Source organism: Mobula hypostoma, chromosome 6 (assembly GCF_963921235.1).
Source record: "Mobula hypostoma chromosome 6, sMobHyp1.1, whole genome shotgun sequence".
In the NCBI taxonomy this organism is placed as follows: Eukaryota; Metazoa; Chordata; class Chondrichthyes; order Myliobatiformes; family Myliobatidae; genus Mobula; species Mobula hypostoma.
Window position 1 is genome coordinate 175,146,521 of NC_086102.1, and position 17,975 is coordinate 175,164,495.

Sequence of the window (17,975 nt, forward strand, 5' to 3'; positions counted from 1 at the left end):
TTATGTTCAGCTGGCCTGACAATGAATACAACCCAGTGTGCACTTCATAATTCAGTTTTCAGAGTGAAGGCAGCACTGACATGACTATTATTACCCTAATGCTAATTGTCCTTGACTTGATGCTTGAGAAATATCTTTTGAACAACCAAATTCTGCTCCAATGTCTTATGGTCTTTTTGAAAATAGGTATTCCCATTGTTTATGGTATTCCAACAATGCTTTTGCTTCAGAATTTGGACCCAGTGATGATGAAGAAACCGTGATACTTTTCCAGTTCAAGGTGGTGTGCAGTTTGGTGTGGAACCTGCAGTATGATTTCCTTGCGTGCTTGCTGGACATATCCTCTACAATGGTGACAGTCATGGAGTTGGGAAATGCTGTTGGGATAGCCTTGGCATGTTGTCATTGCATTGCATTTTGCAAACAGCATACACAACCGCCATAGAGGGATGTCATAAAGGAAATGAAAATTTAGGTTGGTGAATGAAATGCCCATCAAATAGGCCAGGGGTTCCCAATCTGGGGTCCACAGACCCCTCGGTTAATGGTAGGGTTCCATGGCATAAAAATGATTGGGAGCCACTGAAAGAGGCTGTCTGCCTTGCATTAAACTTTCTGGAGTTGTATTTGAGCTACACTCATTCATGCAAGTGGAAAGTATTCCACCAAGCTCCTGAATTGCCCAACATAAATGATGGAAAGGTTTGGCTGGAACAGTAGCTGGATCTCGATCTGCAGGTTATGTTGCTTTTGACAGTTCATTGGCACTAATCTAGTTGAGTTTAAATTCAATGGTGATTCCCCAGGATTATGGCTATGGGGGACTTGGTGATGATGATGTTATTGAATACGACAAGTGAGTAGTTAGAACCACTACAGTTGAAGATAGCATTTAAATGGTAAGAATAAATTTACTTGCCACACACTAGCCTGTGCCTGGATAATGTCTTTAACTGCATGCTGAAAGGAAGAATTTGTTTCATTGAGGTGCAGTGCGTTTGCATGAGTGCTTGTTTATAAAACAACATCTCCATTATTCTCAGTTGGAAACCAACTGTATGTATGCACTTAAAAAAGTAAAATGAGGAGTGTATAGTTCCAGATTTGTCCAAATCAAAAGAACATAAGAAATATGATAGAAAAAAAGGAACAGCAGTAGACCACACAGACCTTCAAATCTACTTTGCAAAGCCTCAATGGCTGACATTCCACCTCAGTGCCATTTTCCAGCACTGTCCCTACACCCCCGGTCCCCCGAAGGTTCAGAAACCTATTGATCACTTTTTCTGAATGAACATATCAACTATGTTTTCACAATTGGCAAGGATAAAGAATTCAAGGTTTCACTATCCTCCGATTAAAGGACATTCTCCTTACCTCAGTCCTATTGGCCTACCCTTTATTCTCAAACCGTGCACTCTGGTCCTGGATTTCTCATTCAGAAGAAACATACTCCATAAGACCATAAGACATAGGAGTAGAATTAGGCCATTCAGCCCATCAAGTTTTCTCAGCCATTCCATCAAGGCTGATTTATTTTGCTTCTCGGCTCCATTTTCCTGCTTTCTCCCCATAACCTTTAATGGCCTTACAAATCAAGAATCTATCTACCTATGCCTTAAGTACACCCAATGACTTGGCCTCCACAGTTATATGTGGCAATAAATTACACAGATTCACTACCCTCTGACTAAAGAAATTCCACAGATTCACTACCCTCTGGCTGAAGAAATTCCACCTCATCCCTGTTCTAAAGAGAGCAGCACTCCTTCTACAACAAGTCCATTCTTTCTTAGATCAGGAAAAACAGCTCACAATACTTCAGGTAGTTTCATCAAGGGCCCGCACAATTGTGATAAAGTTTCTTCACTCCTGTAGTGAAATACAAATGTAAAGAATGCCGTAGCTAGTCACATTCTGAACGTGCAGGTTAGCATTCAGTAACCTGCATACAAGTGCGCCAAGGTAATAAACACCACTACCTCGTTATTTCTTTTCTTTTTCGTATTAGTTATTTATTTAAATTTATATCTTTGTGATGCAATGCTGCCGCAAAATAACAAAATGTCATGACATTCACGTCAGTGATGATAAATCTGATTTGCGTTAATAAAATGCATTTAGTTCCGTCAGCAAACTTGGAAGGATGATATTTTGTGCATTTTGAGTGTTAAAAGAAATCACGAATAATTGGAACTCCGGCAGTTCTGTATGAAGTATCCCATTAGTGAGAGATTGTCATCCTCAGATTTATTCCCACTTTGTTGTCTGTCCATTTCTCAAACTGTAAAATAAACCGTAATTCTCCCAAAGAAAAATTGCTGCAGATGGTCATAGTCATAGAAAAGTACAGTACAGGAAAAGGCCCTTCGGCCCATCTATGGCAAACTCGTTTAAACTGCCTACTCCCAGCGATCTGCACCAGGACCACAGCCCTCCAAACCCCTACCATCCAATATCTATCCAAACTTCTCTTAAACGTTGAAATCGAGCTCGCATGCACGTCCCACTCTCTCACGATCCCTCATCTTCCCCTTAAACTTTTCACCTTAATGATGGAAATTTGAAACAAAAATCCAACAGTCCGACGTTTGCAGGTAAGGATCCTGGTCGAGCGTGTTCATTTCATTCCACTCTTGCTCACCGCTGTCACTCGCGAGAGTGGGTTGGACCACGTGATCGGTAGAGCCGGGCCGCATTCGGTTGCCACAGTCACGGTTTGGGAGTTGCCATGGCGACGGCCAGGCGGTGGCCGGTGAAAAGCATTGGGCGAAGTCGTTACTTCAGGTCGTACAGGACCCCGATCTCAGCGGCTGCAGGTAACGGCCTTGTGTCCCGGTGGCCCCGGTATCTCACCTTGTTCAGAAACGCCAGCAAAGGGAGAAGTCATTGCAGACGTTTCTTTGAGGGAAGCACCTTTATTTACACGCTTCTGCAGCTGGTCTTCGCCGATTCTCGGTATAAACAGTGGGGACTAGAGGTAGCTATGATGTCTTCGTGGTATATGCCCTGAGTTATTTGAGCAGGACAGGGACTTCCTGGGGCTTGCTGGTTGGCCATTGGTCAGAGGCTGTCAATACCCATGTTTGGGATTTGGACTGGGGACTGGTGAATTGAGAAAGGGTTAGAGTCGCGGAGAAGGTGAAAAGAGACAATGGACTAGAAATTTAAGTGGAAATGTTATACCTACTGGAAACTGAACTATTTGATTGTCCAAAGGCCAAGCGCGATTGCTTTATAAACTAAAAAACGAGAATTGGGATTGGTTTATTCTTGCCATGGGCACAGAGATAATCAAAACTTTTCTTGCGTACAGTTCATACAGAATTCTATGTCTTCTGCCTGATGGAAGAGGAGAGAAGAGAGAATATCCGGGATGGGTAGGGTCCTCTCTGCGAATGTTGGAATTTAAAATAAACCAAAAATGATGGGGAGACTTAACAGATCACAGACAGCATCTGTGGAGAGGAAAATTGCCATAATAATGCAACTTGATAACCGTTCATCATAATTGGTAAATCGGGAAAATAAACGTGTTTAAAGAAACTTGGGGGGGGCGTAGAAGTTGGAGGGAACAAAAGGAAGGTGTGGGGCAGGAGTCTAAGATTGTGCAGGAAGCAGAAAGTGTGGAGTAGACCATACTGTACGGGCCAACAGCAACAAGTGAACTGTTCCTTATCCTGGAAAGATTATTTGGGTCACTAAATTGTGGGAAGGGACTAGGTAAGAAGGTTTGGTATACCTTCATATTTCCACAAAACTCCTCTCAGTCAAATATAGCCCATGTCATACTGTAAATAAATACAGAAAAATGTTTCACACAGCAAGTCTGCAAAAATGACTTTTGTTGTTATTGGCGGGTATACTGTCGTATTCTTCTAAAATTAACAAGGAGTATTTTTAAATTTACCTGAACAAAGCAATTCAGTTCAATATCTTACCAAAAGGAACACATCAGTACTTTATATACTGTATTCTATTAGGGTACGGAAATAGAATTTGAAAATGCAACCTTTTAATTAATGTAAAAAGTTGATATTTGGACAAAAAGATAATTATGAGTCATTGTCAACTTTCAACATTGTGTTCAGACTTGGACCATCTGACATTTAGGAATGATGCCCAGCACCACATACATTGAAATATATGGCTGTTGGAAGACAGGGAGAGGATACTTTGCCCAACATATTCATTTTCGCTCTCAAGGAGATCAGTTTCATCGTTATCACTGGGTCCATTAGACCATAACACATAGGAGCAGAATTGGACCACTTGGCCCATTGAGTCTGCTCTGCCATTTCATCATGGCTGATCTATTATCCCTCTCAACCCCATACTCCTGCCTTCTCCCCATAACCTTTGATGCCCTGACTAATTAAGAACCTATCAACCTCCATTTTAAATATAATGACTTGGCCTTCACAGCCATCCATGGTAGTGAATTCTGCAGATTTACCGACCTCTGGCTAAAGAAATTCCTCCTCATCTCAGTTCTAAGTGGACTTCCCTCTATTCTGAGGCTGTGCCCTCTGGTCCGAGACTCACCTACTTTAGGAAGAATCCTCTCCGTATCCACCCTATCTAGGCCTTTCAGCATTCAATAAGTTTCAATAACTCCCCCCTCACCCCCACCCCCACCAATTTTCTAAACTTCAGCGAGTACAGGCGCAGAGCCATCAAATACTCCTCATTTGTTAACCTTTCATTCCTGGAATCGTAATCATGAACCTCCTCTGGACCCTCTCCAATGCCAGCACATCATTTCTTAGATAAGAGGTCCAAAGTTGCCCACAATACTCCAAGTGCAGTCTGACCAAAGCCTTATAAAGCCTCAGCATTACATGCTTGCTCTTATATTCTAGTCTTCTCGAAATGAGTGCTAACATTGCATTTACCTTCCTTGTCACTGACTCAACTTGCAAGTTAATCTTTAGGGAATCCTGCACAAGGACCTCCAAATCCATTTGCATGTCTGATTTTTGAATTTTCTGCCCATTTAGAAAATAGTCTGCACCTTTATTCTTTCTATCAAAGCGCATGACCATACACTCTCTACAGTTCCATTTGCCACTTCTTTGCCCATTCTCCCAATCTGTCCAAGTCCTTCTGCAGACTCCCTGTTTCCTCAATACTACCCGCCCCTCCATCTATCTTTCTATCACCTGCATACTTGCCTTTAAAGCTATCAATTCTATCATCCATATTGTTGACATTTTACGTGAAAAGAAGTGACACCAGTACTGAGCCCCGCAGAATACCACTTGTCACTGGGAGCCAGCCAGAATAGGCCTCTTTTATTCCCAGTCTTTGCCTCCGGCCAATCAGCCAATCTTCTATCCATGCTAGTATCTTTCCTGTAATACCATAGGCTGTTATCTTGTTAAGCAGCCTCATGTGTGGCAGCTTGTCAAAGGCCTTCTGAAAATGCAAGTAGACAATATCCATTGACTCTTCTTTGTCTATTCTGCCTGTTATTTTTTCAAAGAATTCTAACAAGGTTCAAAGTGCATTTATTATCAAGGTATGTATATGATATACAATCTTGAGATTTGTCTCCTTACAGGTAGCCACGAAGCAAAGAAACGCAATAGAACCCATTAAAAAAGAATACCATCGAACACCCAATGTGGAAAAAAATCAAGTCATGCAAGCAACAAAAATGACATTCAGAACTAAAATTCACAAAAGTGAGTTCACAGCCACGAAGCCAGTCACAGCTAATCCAGGAGCCTGTTAGTTGCAGGCTACAGTCTCAGTTCAGCACAGAGACAAGTAAAGCTTGACAAGCAGCAAGCTAAACATTAGCCCCTCCCTTGCCTCCAACTCCAGCACCCTGATATTTTTAATTTAACCCAGTACTTAAATCAGCCAAACATCAGTTCGTTTCTCATTCTCGGGACTGGGCCCCACTGCCAACATCTTCCAAACCAGTGAAGTCAAGGTAACTGGCCTATAATTTCCTTTCTTCTGCCACCCCCCCCCCCAGTAGAATGAAATTTGCAAATTTCCCGTTCTCTTCAGCTACCTCTTTCAGAACTCTGTAGCGTAGTCCATTTGATCCAGGTGACTTATCCATCTTCAGACCTTTCAGCTTCCAAAGCACTTTCTCCTTAGTAATATCAAATACACTCACTTCTGCCTCCTGACACTGTCAAATTTCTGGCACACAGCTAGTGCCTTCCACAGTGAAGACGAATGCAAAAAAATTATTGTTCATCTGCCATTTCTTTATCCCCCGTTACTACCTCTTCAGCATCATTTTCCAGTAGTCCAATATCCATTCTCACCCCTCTTTTACCCTTAATATATCTGAAAAAACTTTGGTACCCTCTTTTATATTTTTGGCTGGATTACCTTAATATTTAATCTTTTCTCTCCTTAATTTTTTTTGTTGTCCTCTGTTGGTTTTTAAAAGTTTCCCCATCCTCTAACTACATATTATTTTTGCAATATGATATGCCCTCTCTTTTGCTTTCGTGCTGTCTTTGACTACCCTTGTCAGCCACTGTTGCCTCATCCTCTCTTTAGAATACTTCTTGATCTTTGGGATGTCTCTATCTTGTGCCTTCCAAATTGCCCCCAGAAATTTCAGCCATTGCTGTGCTGCCGTCAACCCTGCTTGTATCTCCTTCCAATCAACTTTGGCCAGCCTCTCTGTCATGCCTCTGTAATTCCCTTTATTCCACTGTAATACTGATACACCTGACTTTATCTTCTTCCTCTCAAAATATACCGTGAATTTTATCATATTATGATCACTTTCTCCTAAGGGTTCCATTTATTGGTCCCTTAGAGAATTAGAGTGGATGGCTATGTGCGGAGCTGTAAGAGATGGGGGAGATTTTGAACAATTTCTTTTCTTCGGTATTCACTAAGGAGAAGGATATTGAATTGTGTAAGGTAAGGGAAACAAGTAGGGTAGTTATGGAAACTATGATGATTAAAGAAGAGGAAGTACTGCCGCTTTTAAGGAATATAAAAGTGGATAAGTCTCCGGGTCCTGACAGGATATTCCCTGGGACCTTGAGGGAAGTTAGTGTAGAAATAGCAGGGGCTCTGACAGAAATATTTCAAATGTCGTTAGAAATGGGAATGGTGCCGGAGGATTGGCATATTGCTCATGTTGTTCCATTGTTTAAAAAGGGTTCTAAGAGTAAACCTAGCAATTATCGGCCTGTGAGTTTGACATGAGTGGTGGGTAAATTGATGGAAAGTATTCTTAGAGATGGTATATATAATTATCTGGATAGACAGGGTCTGATTAGGAACAGTCAAAAAAGCAAGAAGGGAATGTAAGTATGGGCAAAGAGAAAAAAAATTACATTAAATGAAAATGTTGAATACAAGGTCTCCAGGTCTGTTCAAATTTAACTGAAGTGTCATAAAGATTACTTCTGATTTTCTGACATGGGTTAAAGTTGATTATAATATCTAAAATATATGTAGGAGGTAACGTCGGAAAGGAAGATAGTGTAGTACTTAGGAAATCTCTAACTTGGAGATATCTAAAAAACTGTATTCTTGGTAAGTTATATTTGTTACCTTCTTGCTTTTTTAACTGTTTTTAATGGAGGTCGGGTTTGAGGATGTGATTGGTTTAAGTTGTTTAAGTCTACTTGTTACCTAGTTAGCTCATTGCTTTGCTTTGCTTTGCTTTTTAGATTAGTTGCACGGTGGGTCTTTTGGGGGGGTTTTTTCTTCTCTTTACTGATATGTATGGAAAATTAGTATACTATTACCTTGTTATTTTATATCTAAACTGCACTGTTTGTACTAACTTTTTTTTGTATTAATATCTCTTGCAAATTTATATTGCAACAGTGTATTAGTGTCTACATGGTTTACTTTTTGTGTACTAATTTAATAAAAAAGATTTAAAAAGAAAGAAAGAAAGGAGCAGTCAACATGGATTTGTGCGTGAAAAGTCACGTTTGACAAATCTTATTGAATTTTTTGATGAGGTTACTAGGAAAGTTGACAAGGGTAAAGTGGTGGATGTTGTCTATATGGACTTCAGTAAAGCTTTTGACAAGGTTCCACATGGAAGGTTAGTTAGGAAGGTTCAATTGTTAGGTATTAATATTGAAGTAGTAAAATGGATTCAGCAGTGGCTGGATGGGAGATGCCAGAGAGTAGTGGTGGATAACTGTGTATCAGATTGGAGGCCGGTGACTAGTGGTGTGCCTCAGGGATCTATACTGGGTCCGATGATTTTTGTCATATATTAATGATCTGGATGATCGGATGGTAAATTGGATTAGTAAGTATGCAGATGATACTAAGATAGGTGGAGTTGTGGATAATGAAGTAGGTTTTCAAAGCTTGCAGAGAGTTTTAGGCCAGTTAGAAGAGTGGGCTGAAAGATGGCCAATGGAGTTTAATGCTGATAAGTGTGAGGTACTACATTTTGGTAGGACTAATCAAAATAGGACATACATGGTAAATGGTAGGGCATTGAAGAATGCAGTAAAACAGAGGGATCTAGGAATAATGGTGCATAGTTCCCTGAAGGTGGAATCTCATGTGGATAGGGTGGTGAAGAAAGCTTTTGGTATGCTGGACTTTATAAATCAGAGCATTGAGTATAGGAGTTGGGATGTAATGTTGAAATTGTACAAGGCATTGGTGAGGCCAAATTTGGATTATTGTGTACAGCTCTGGTCACCGAATTATAGGAAAGATGTCAACAAAATTGAGAGAGTACAGAGAAGATTTACTAGAACATTACCTGGGTTTCATCACCTAAGTTACAGAGAAAGGTTGTACAAGTTGGGTCTTTATTCTTTGGAGCGTAGAAGGTTGAGGAGGGACTTGATAGAGGTAATTAAAATTATGAGGGGGTTAGATAGAGTTGATGTGGATAGGCTTTATCCATTGAGAGTAGGGGAGATTCAAACAAGAGGACATGAGTTGAAAGTTAAAGGGCAAAAGTTTAGGGGTAACATGAGGGGGAGCTTCTTTACTCAAAGGGTGGTAACTGTGTGGAACAAGCTTTCAGCAGAAGTGGTCAAGGCAGGTTCAGTGTTGTCATTTAAAGTTAAATTGGATAGCTATATGGACAGGAAAGGAATGAAGGGTTATGGGCTGAGTGCAGGACAGTGGGACTAGGTGAGAATGAGGGTTCGGCATGGACTAGAAGGACCGAGATGGCCTGTTTCCGTGCTGTAATTGTTATATGGTTATATGGTTATCTTAAACTCCCTAATCAAAATTGGCCATTACACAACAGCTAATCCATAATTGCCTTTTCCCTTGTGGGCTCAACCACAAGCTGCTCTCAAAAGCCATCTCACAGGTATACTACAAATTCCCTCTCTTTGGATCCAGCACCAACTTAATTTTCCCTATCTACTTGCATATTGAAATCCCCCATACTATTGTAACATTACCCTTAGTATTTCCCATTGATATTTATATCCCACATACTAGTTACTGTTCTGAGGACTGTACATAACTCCTATAGGGTCTTTTTACCCTTGCAGTTTCTTAACTCTACCCACAACAATTCTACATCTTCCAATCCAATGTCACCTCTTTTTAAAGGATTTGATTTCAATTTTACTAACAGAGCCATCCCACCCCTTCTGCCTACCTGCTTGTCTTTTCAATACAAGGTGTATCCTTGAATGATAAGCTCCCAACTATGATCTTCTTTCAGCCACATTTCAGTGATGCCCACAATATCAGACCTGCCAATTTCTAGCTGTGCTACAAGATTATATATCTTATTCCGTCAACTGCATGCATTCATATATAACACATTGTATTCACCTGTATTCATCACCCTTTTCAATTTTTTTCTCATGTTCCACTTCAACTCATCCCACTGACTGCAATTTTGCCCTATCTTCTGCCTGTCCTTCCGCACTGTCTCACTACACAATGCATATTGTATACCAATTGCCCCATCCTCAGCCCTATCACTCCAGTTCCCAACCCCCTGCCAAATTATTTTAAAGTCTCCCCAAAGGCTCTAGCAAACCTGCCCACAAGGATATGGATCCCCATTCTGTTCAAATGTAACCCGTCCTTTTTGTACAGGTCATACCTTTCCTAGAAGAGATAACAATGATCCAGAAATCTGAAACCCTGCCCCCTGCACCCCTTCCTCAGCCACTTATTCAGCTGTACCATCATTGTTTTCTTGCCCTGACTAGCATGTGGTAATGGGAGAAATCCAGAGATTACTACCTTGGAGGTCCTGCTCTTCCGCCTCTTTCCTAACTCCCTGTATTCACTGCACAGGACCTCTTCCCTCTTTCTACCTATGGCTCCTGCATGCACCTGAATACATCCAGCTCCAGCTCCAGTTCCTTGACCTTGTCAGTTAGGAGCTGCAGTTGGGTGCATTTCCTGAAGATGTAGTCATCAGAAAGACCATTAGGTACCCTGAAATACCACCTCTCACAGGAGGAGTATCGCACTTCTTGAACTACCATCCTGCCTCTAACTTCTTAAGCCTAAGTCCTAGCCTATGCCTCTTCTCACTGAAGCTTGTTGAGTCAAAGCTGGACCACTTTAACACTGGCACACTCCAACAATGGCTGCTCCTCATTGTGCATGGGAAGTTGTGTCTGACAAATCTCTTGGAGTTCTCTGAGGAAGTAACCAAGAGGGTAGATGAGGGCAGGGCACTGGATATTGTCTATATGGACTTTAGCAAGTTCTTTGATAAGATTCTTCATTGTAGGTTGGCCTGAAAGGCTAGATTGTATGAGATCCTGGCGGAGCTGACAGATTGGATTCATAATTGGTTCGTTTGAAGGAAGCAGAAAGGGATGGTCGAGTGTTGCTTCTCAGGTTGGTGGTGTGCCACAGTGGTCAGCCCTGTGACCTTAGTTGTTTGTAATTTACAGTATATAAACAACTTGGAAGTGAACGTACAAGGCATGGTCAGTAAGTGTGCGGTTGATACTAAAATAGGTGGTGCTATAATGGAAAATTACAGGGAAATATTCATCGACTAGAGATGTGGACTGAGGGTTAGCAAATAGCTTTCTGTCCAGATAAATGTGAAGTACAATGCAGGAAATAAATTGTGAACCCTTTGCAATTACCTGTTTTTCTGCATTAATTACTCATAAAATGTGGTCTGATTTTAATCAAAGTCACAATAATATATAGAAACAATCTGCCTAAACTAATAACACGCAAATAATTTTGCTTCTTCTCATCAATACAGAGTGTATCATTTAAACAATCACAGTCTAGGTTCAAAAAAGTATGGGAACCTCTGGGATAATGCCTTCTACAAAAGCTAATTGGAATCAGGTGTTCCAATCAACGATTGCTGAAGGAGGCGAAAAAGGATCCAAGGGTAACAGCAAAAGAACTATAGAAGTCTCTAGAACTTGCTAAAGTCTCTGTTCATGTGTCATTATAAGAAAAACACTGAATAAGAATGGTGTTCATGGAAGGACACCACGGAGGAAACCACTACCGTCCAAAAAAAAAACATTGCTGCATGTCTCAAGTTTGCAAAAGACCATGTGGATATTCCACAATACTTCTGGGACAACGTTCTGCAGACAGATGAGACAAAAGTTGAACTTTTTTGGCAGCAATGCACACTACTATGTTTGGAGGAAAAAGGGCAATAAAATAATGCACAACACCACCTAAACCACATCCTAACTAAGAGGCATGGTGAAAGGAGCATCACGGTTTGGGACTGCTTTGCTGCCTCAAGGCCTGGACAGCTTGCAATCGTTGAGGGAACAATGTATTCAAAATTGTATCAAGATATTTTACAGGAGAATGTCAGGGTAGCGGTCCATCATCTGATATAACAAGGGAATGATTCGAAAAACAAAAGTAAATCAACAACAGAATGGTTTAAAAAGAAGAAAATTTGTGTTTTGGAATGGCCAAGTCAGAGTCTAGACCTTAGCCCAATTGAGAAGCTGTGGCATGACCTGAAGAGGGCTGGTCATGCAAAGGAATCCCAGGGCCAGGGTATCTGTTTCCATGCTGTATGACTATTACTTCTATTGGAGGCTTCAATGTCCATTACCTAGCACTACCATCAAGCCATTCTAACTGAATTGGTTAAATCTAAGGAACATAGTTTCCAGATTGGGCTTACGGCAGTTGCAGGAAAACCACACATATGAGAGTGAATTGTACTTGTCCTATTTTCCATCAATCTGTATGTCACAGATGTCTGTCACAGTACAGATAGAGTACCCATCCCACAGTCCTGTCTTTACACTGAGAATCCATCCTGCAATTATTTCCTTGTTCTATACAAGACTGATATGGAAAAGAATTAATAGCTGGTTTGGCTATCCACAAAATACTCTAGGCCATCAGCAGCAGGCGTTTCCCCCCATTCTTTTAGTTTTATTTTCTTAAATCATAATGATCTAAATATCAATCACAATCTCATATTGTAGATGATTGCTGGAAAAGCATTTCAACACAGCACACTGATTAAATGTTCTACAGGAGGGAGGCTGAATAAGTTAATGAAATAATAGATGAAACATTGAACTAGCAGTGAATACTTCATGTCAAATGTCTGCTATGAATTTTAAACTATCAAAATAACCAAGATATATTTAGATTCAACAGATGCCACATGCCTTTATATTTATAGCTTCCAAGTCTTGTGGTATTGTTCTGAGGACTGCCAACACCAATGCCTATTAAAGGTATAAAAAGTCAGCACATTCCATGTGTCAAAGGATTTACATTAGGATAAGATCTGTAACTTATGCTTTCAGATTTGTGCAAATGCATTATTTCCTTCTGCTCTTGAATATGTTTGCTTATTGGAAACAGAGAAATAATTCCACTTAAATTATATACTGTAAGAAAAATTAATGAACACCTCCAGTTTTTTATTGAGCTGAAGCTCTTGCAACTTGTTTCAACCCCCCGGTTTTATATAAGATAACTCAATGTGCTGCATATTTTACTCATTTCCATAAATAACCCTACTTGTAAACTAATCTATTCAATAGATTTGTTCCTGAAGTGATGTGATGCAGACAAGAACCCTCTTATGGTCAATGCAAAGATTATTTTCCCCATTACATGCTTTGTCTAAGATAAAGAGCTTTTAAGTTTTTAATCATTGTATCTGCAGACCTATTCATAGAAGCTGACTCTTAAAGTGAGAACAAGAAAAGTAAGGAGGATCAAATGAAGGATTTACTGTGTGATTTATGAGTTGACCTTGCTAGCTCATCTGCAAAATATTGTAGATACTAAAAGTGTGAAATATAAAGAAAAATTTCCAGAAATATTTTGCAGATCAGGCCATGTCTGTGAAGAAAGAAACAGTTCAGATTTCAGGACAAGGAACTTACATCACAAATTGATTTCAGCAAGAAACTCACTAGCTTTTTTAAGCATTTGCAGTAAAAAGGCAGAAATGGGAATTTTTAAAGGAGAGATCAATTGTGAAGTCTTTGGAATTGAAAGGCAGGAGAGATTAAATGATAAAATAAGATGTGTAAAATGAATAAAGGAATAAGTAAATGTGAAATGAAGGGTGGAAATCTGAAATTAAAAATATCTGAAATGTTGTCAATATAAAATTGAACTCCATATTGACTGAGGAAAAGCTTTAATGTCCCCAGTAGATCTGCTTGAAGAATTGTTAAGGAATGTCAAGAGTCATGACAAAAGCTGGCAAAGCCAAGACAATAATTTTTTTTATCACATTCAACAACTCTTTTCACTGTACATTGCATTAACATATATTGCACTGTACATTAACTGTCCTAGCCCCAGTAGCAACATTGTTATAGCCTCTAGCTGCACAATTTATGTGCTAAATATTGAGCATATATACCTATTCTTGTGGATCAAACACGGATTTATTTTAAAATCCTGCTGAAGGGTTTTGGCCCGAAACATCGACTGTACTCGTTTCCATAGATGCTGCCTGGCCTGCTGAGTTCCTCCAGCATTTTGTGTGTGTTACTTGGATTTCTAGCATCTTCAGATTTTCTCTTGTTTCAATTTAACATAACATAATTACAAAACAATGTAAAAGAAAGGACAAAATCAGTATAAAAATCAGATATGAGAAATATTGAATAAAACCAGTGAACAAAACAGTCACAACTTGTCATCAAAATTTCATAAGATAGAAGTAAAGCCATATTTTTTTGTTAGAAATACAGGAAGTAGCAAAGCAAACTGTAAATATAAACCATCTTTGAGTGGTATCTACTATTAAGAACTGGTAACAGGACACTTAGAAATAATAATAATAGTCATCAGGAAATTAAGAGAAGTAATTCATGTTTGGAAAATTTCTTTTTTAAGGTTATAACATAGATGATGGTGGATAAGATGGGGATGACCCAGTCTGTCTTTTCTTTCGGTTTACTTTCTATCATCAGCAAAATAATAGGCACGCTTATTGACAATGCTTTATTCACCATAACATTATTTAATGCCCATTTTAGATTTCCTCTGATCCATTTAGCTCCCAATCTCATCAAAGCTGTGGTCCAGCTGTCAACCTAAGAACTGAGTTCCAGATGTGAGGCCACAATTAATGGCTTTGGCATAAAGGTAGCGGTTTACCAAGTGTGGCATCACAATACTCTGGTAAAACTGAAATCAATGGGAATCAAAGAAAAAAAACACTCCAGTGGTCAAAGTAATACCTTGCACAAGCCAGTATAGTTGTTTGGGTCAATTCCAACTTGGAAATCTGCAAGTACATTGTCCCAGGCCCAATAATCTTCAGCTGTTTTATCAACAACTTTCGATCAAAAGAGGAAATCTTTGCTAATGATAGCACAATATTTGCAACTCTTCAGTGAATGAAGCAACCTTTGCTTGTATGTAGCAAGATCTAGATGATAAATGCAAATGACATTGCACAGAAATGCCAGGTAGCAACCATTTCCACCAGAAGAGAATCTAGCCACATACCCTTGACAATCAATAACATTACCATTACTGTGTCCCCCACATCAGTATCAACAGTAATCAGAAAATAGTAATCAAATGGACCAGCCACATAAATACCTTGGCAACGAGAGTAGGTCAAGTCTGGGCATCTTATGGAAAGTGGCTGATATTCCTGATCCTCCAAGGCCTTTCCACCATCAAGCAGCCTACTTAACTGGCCTTTCATCCACCAGCCTGAGCACTCATTCCCTCTGTCTCCGGCACCTAGTGATTACAGTGTGTACCATCTGAATTTGCCCTGCAATTTCTTCCCTAAGCTATTTTGGCAGCACCTCCCAAATCCTTGTTCTCTACTGCCAAGAAGGACAAGAGATTTGAATGATGGGAACTCGTAGGTTCCCTTCCAAATTTTGCGTGATTCTTCATTGTCACTAGATCAAAACACTACAGCACCATGCGAGTACCTTCACCAGAAAGACTGAAGGTGTACGGGGGGGGGGGGCAGCTCACCTCCACCTTCTCTAAGAGATTTGGGGATGAACAATAAATGCTGTCTTTGCCAGTTCTGTCCATATCCTGAAATTGAATAAAAGATATGTTTTTTTCTGAACTCCCAGAAGGTCCTCAATAAGGTGCCACACAGGAGATTACTGAACAAGATGTGACCTCAATAGGATTGGAGATTTAATACCAGTGTTGCTTGCAGATTGGTTAGTAAACAGAGAACAGGAATAACTGGATCATTTTTAGATAGTAGGTCCCTGCTGTTTGGTACTAGGATCCTGGCTGCTTCTGATCTATATCCATAATATGGTTGAGGCGTTCAAGTGTAATACATAGAGTGTTTCTACAAAGCTATGGGGTGGTGTGTGTTCTGAATAAGATGCTGAGATACTTGCTAAGTGAATGGGCAAGGACATGGAAAAGGGGCATAATATGAGAAAAATTATATCTACTTTGTTAGAAAAAGTCGAAAACTGGAGTACTTTCCTTAAATGGTGTAAGTGTTCAGAGGGACGTGTGTTCTAGTACATGAATCACTGTTTGTTCTGCAATTGGGAAAACAAATAGTAACACACATCAAAGTTGCTGGTGAACGCAGCAGGTCTGGCAGACAGAGAAAGCAGGATCTCCCAGTGGCCACACATTTTAATTCTACATCCCATTCCCATTCTGACATGTCTATCCACGGCCTCCTCTACTGTAAAGGTGAAGCCACACTCAGGTTGGAGGAACAACACCTTATATTCCGTCTGGGTTGCCTCCAACCTGATGGCATGAACATCGACTTCTCTAACTTCCGCTAATGCCTCACCTCCCCCTCGTACACCATCTGTTATTTATTTTTATACACACATTCTTTCTCTCACTCTCCTTTTTCTCCCTCTGTCCCTCTGAATATACCCCTTGCCCATCCTCTGGGTTCACCCCCGCCCCGTCTTTCTTCCCGGACCTCCTGTCCCATGATCCTCTCGTATCCCTTTTGCCAATCACCGGCCCAGCTCTTGGCTCCATCCCTCCCCCTCCTGTCTTCTCCTATCATTTTGGATCTCCCCCTCCCCCTCCAACTTTCAAATCTCTTACTCACTCTTCCTTCAGTTAGTCCTGACGAAGGGTCTCGGTCTGAAACGTCGACTGTAGCTCTTCCTAGAGATGCTGCCTGGCCTGCTGTGTTCACCAGCAACTTTGATGTGTGTTACTTGAATTTCCAGCATCTGCAGAATTCCTGTTGTTTGCGTAAACAAATAGTAAGTTGATCTTCATTGCTAGGGCATTTGAATGTGTGAGAAGAACATCTTACTTCAATTATTTAGGGTCCTGGGGAAGTTACATCTGGAATATGGACAAGGACTGATAAACTGGAGGGAGCACAGAATAGATTCACCAGATTGATGCCTGGGTTAAGACTAGGTTGACATATGAGGAAACTAGGATTAGACTCTCCAGAGTTTAGAAGAATGAGAGGTAATCTCATTGAAACGAAAAATTCTCATGTGGTTTGACACAGAGATATTTCTTCTGATTGGCTCACTTAGAACCATTGGTTACAGATTATAAATAAGGTGTTAGCTATTCAACAATGAAAGACACAGTACCACCCTAGGTTAGTGAAGCTGGAATTCAGCTCAGTGACTGAGTGTATTCAAGTCAGAGATCTATAGTTTTTTTAATATTTGGACAAACAAGAGGTATTGATTAAGTGCACAGAAGTGTGCTGAGGTGGAAGATTAGCCATAACTTAATTGAATGCAAAACAGGGGCTGCATTGCCTATTCCTATTTCTGTTTCTAATGTTTTTGTGAATACATGTGCATATGTATGAAAGAGAAAAGACAATTGTACAGTACTGCCTTTGGTAAATGCTCTGATTTCTTGTTGTAACAGGAAACTGCAATTTGAATGTACAATCAACATAACACCTTATTCAATGATTTCATGTTATAGCTAACCCATGCAAGAATTAACTTTTTGGATTTAGAATTACAATTTAAATAATTATTATACCAATAATAATCAGTAGGTATGTCTGGATGGTAATGTAAAATTTATTTTATGATGTTCCAGATTAATCTATCATCAGCTGAAGGAGTATAATGAATGACTGTAAAATCATTGACCAATCTGGTAGGTAGTTTCAGAATTCATTGGTTCAAATATCTAATTTGATTTAATCAACAATTTGTAGTTTTTTTATGGTAGAATAAGTAAACTATAATAAATCTAAATATTAATATATCATAAAGTGATCTAAAATATAACATCTCACTTTATTTACCAAAAAAGTTCTAATTATTATATTTTGTCAATTATCCATTAATTCTATATTCATTATATATAATAATGGATTATTATGAGCAGAGGACTATAATAATACTTAAACCTCCAGCAGTGTTGAAGCGATGTCATTATATTTGACTGTTCAAGAAAAAAAATATACTTCGCTGGATGGAGATTTTATATTAATGCTCCCTATCCTCCGGTATAACTTCTTTCTCATAGTGACCATCAGAAGAAAGCTATCCACAGCAAATCTTGAAGAACTATTCATATAATTTATCACTGCTTTCTTTTTCAACAGTTTTATAACTAGAAATCTG

The 17,975-nt window shown here is 39.7% G+C and overlaps 1 protein-coding gene across 6 annotated transcripts in view; it reads left to right on the plus strand.

Annotated features, from left to right (window-relative positions):
- The first annotated feature begins 2,699 nt into the window (after window positions 1–2,699).
- The window catches only part of c6h7orf57 (chromosome 6 C7orf57 homolog), a 72,655-nt gene continuing 57,379 nt past the window's right edge, over window positions 2,700–17,975 (plus strand). For 5 of the 6 annotated variants that reach the window (XM_063050127.1, XM_063050130.1, XM_063050129.1 and 2 more), the window contains exon 1: window positions 2,700–2,819. In XM_063050127.1, coding sequence (XP_062906197.1) covers window positions 2,732–2,819 — 88 coding nt within the window. In that variant the 5' untranslated portion in view covers window positions 2,700–2,731. Of the gene's footprint in view, window positions 2,820–17,442; window positions 17,503–17,975 lie in introns of all 6 variants that reach the window. The other variant, XM_063050131.1, reaches the window with a different exon arrangement.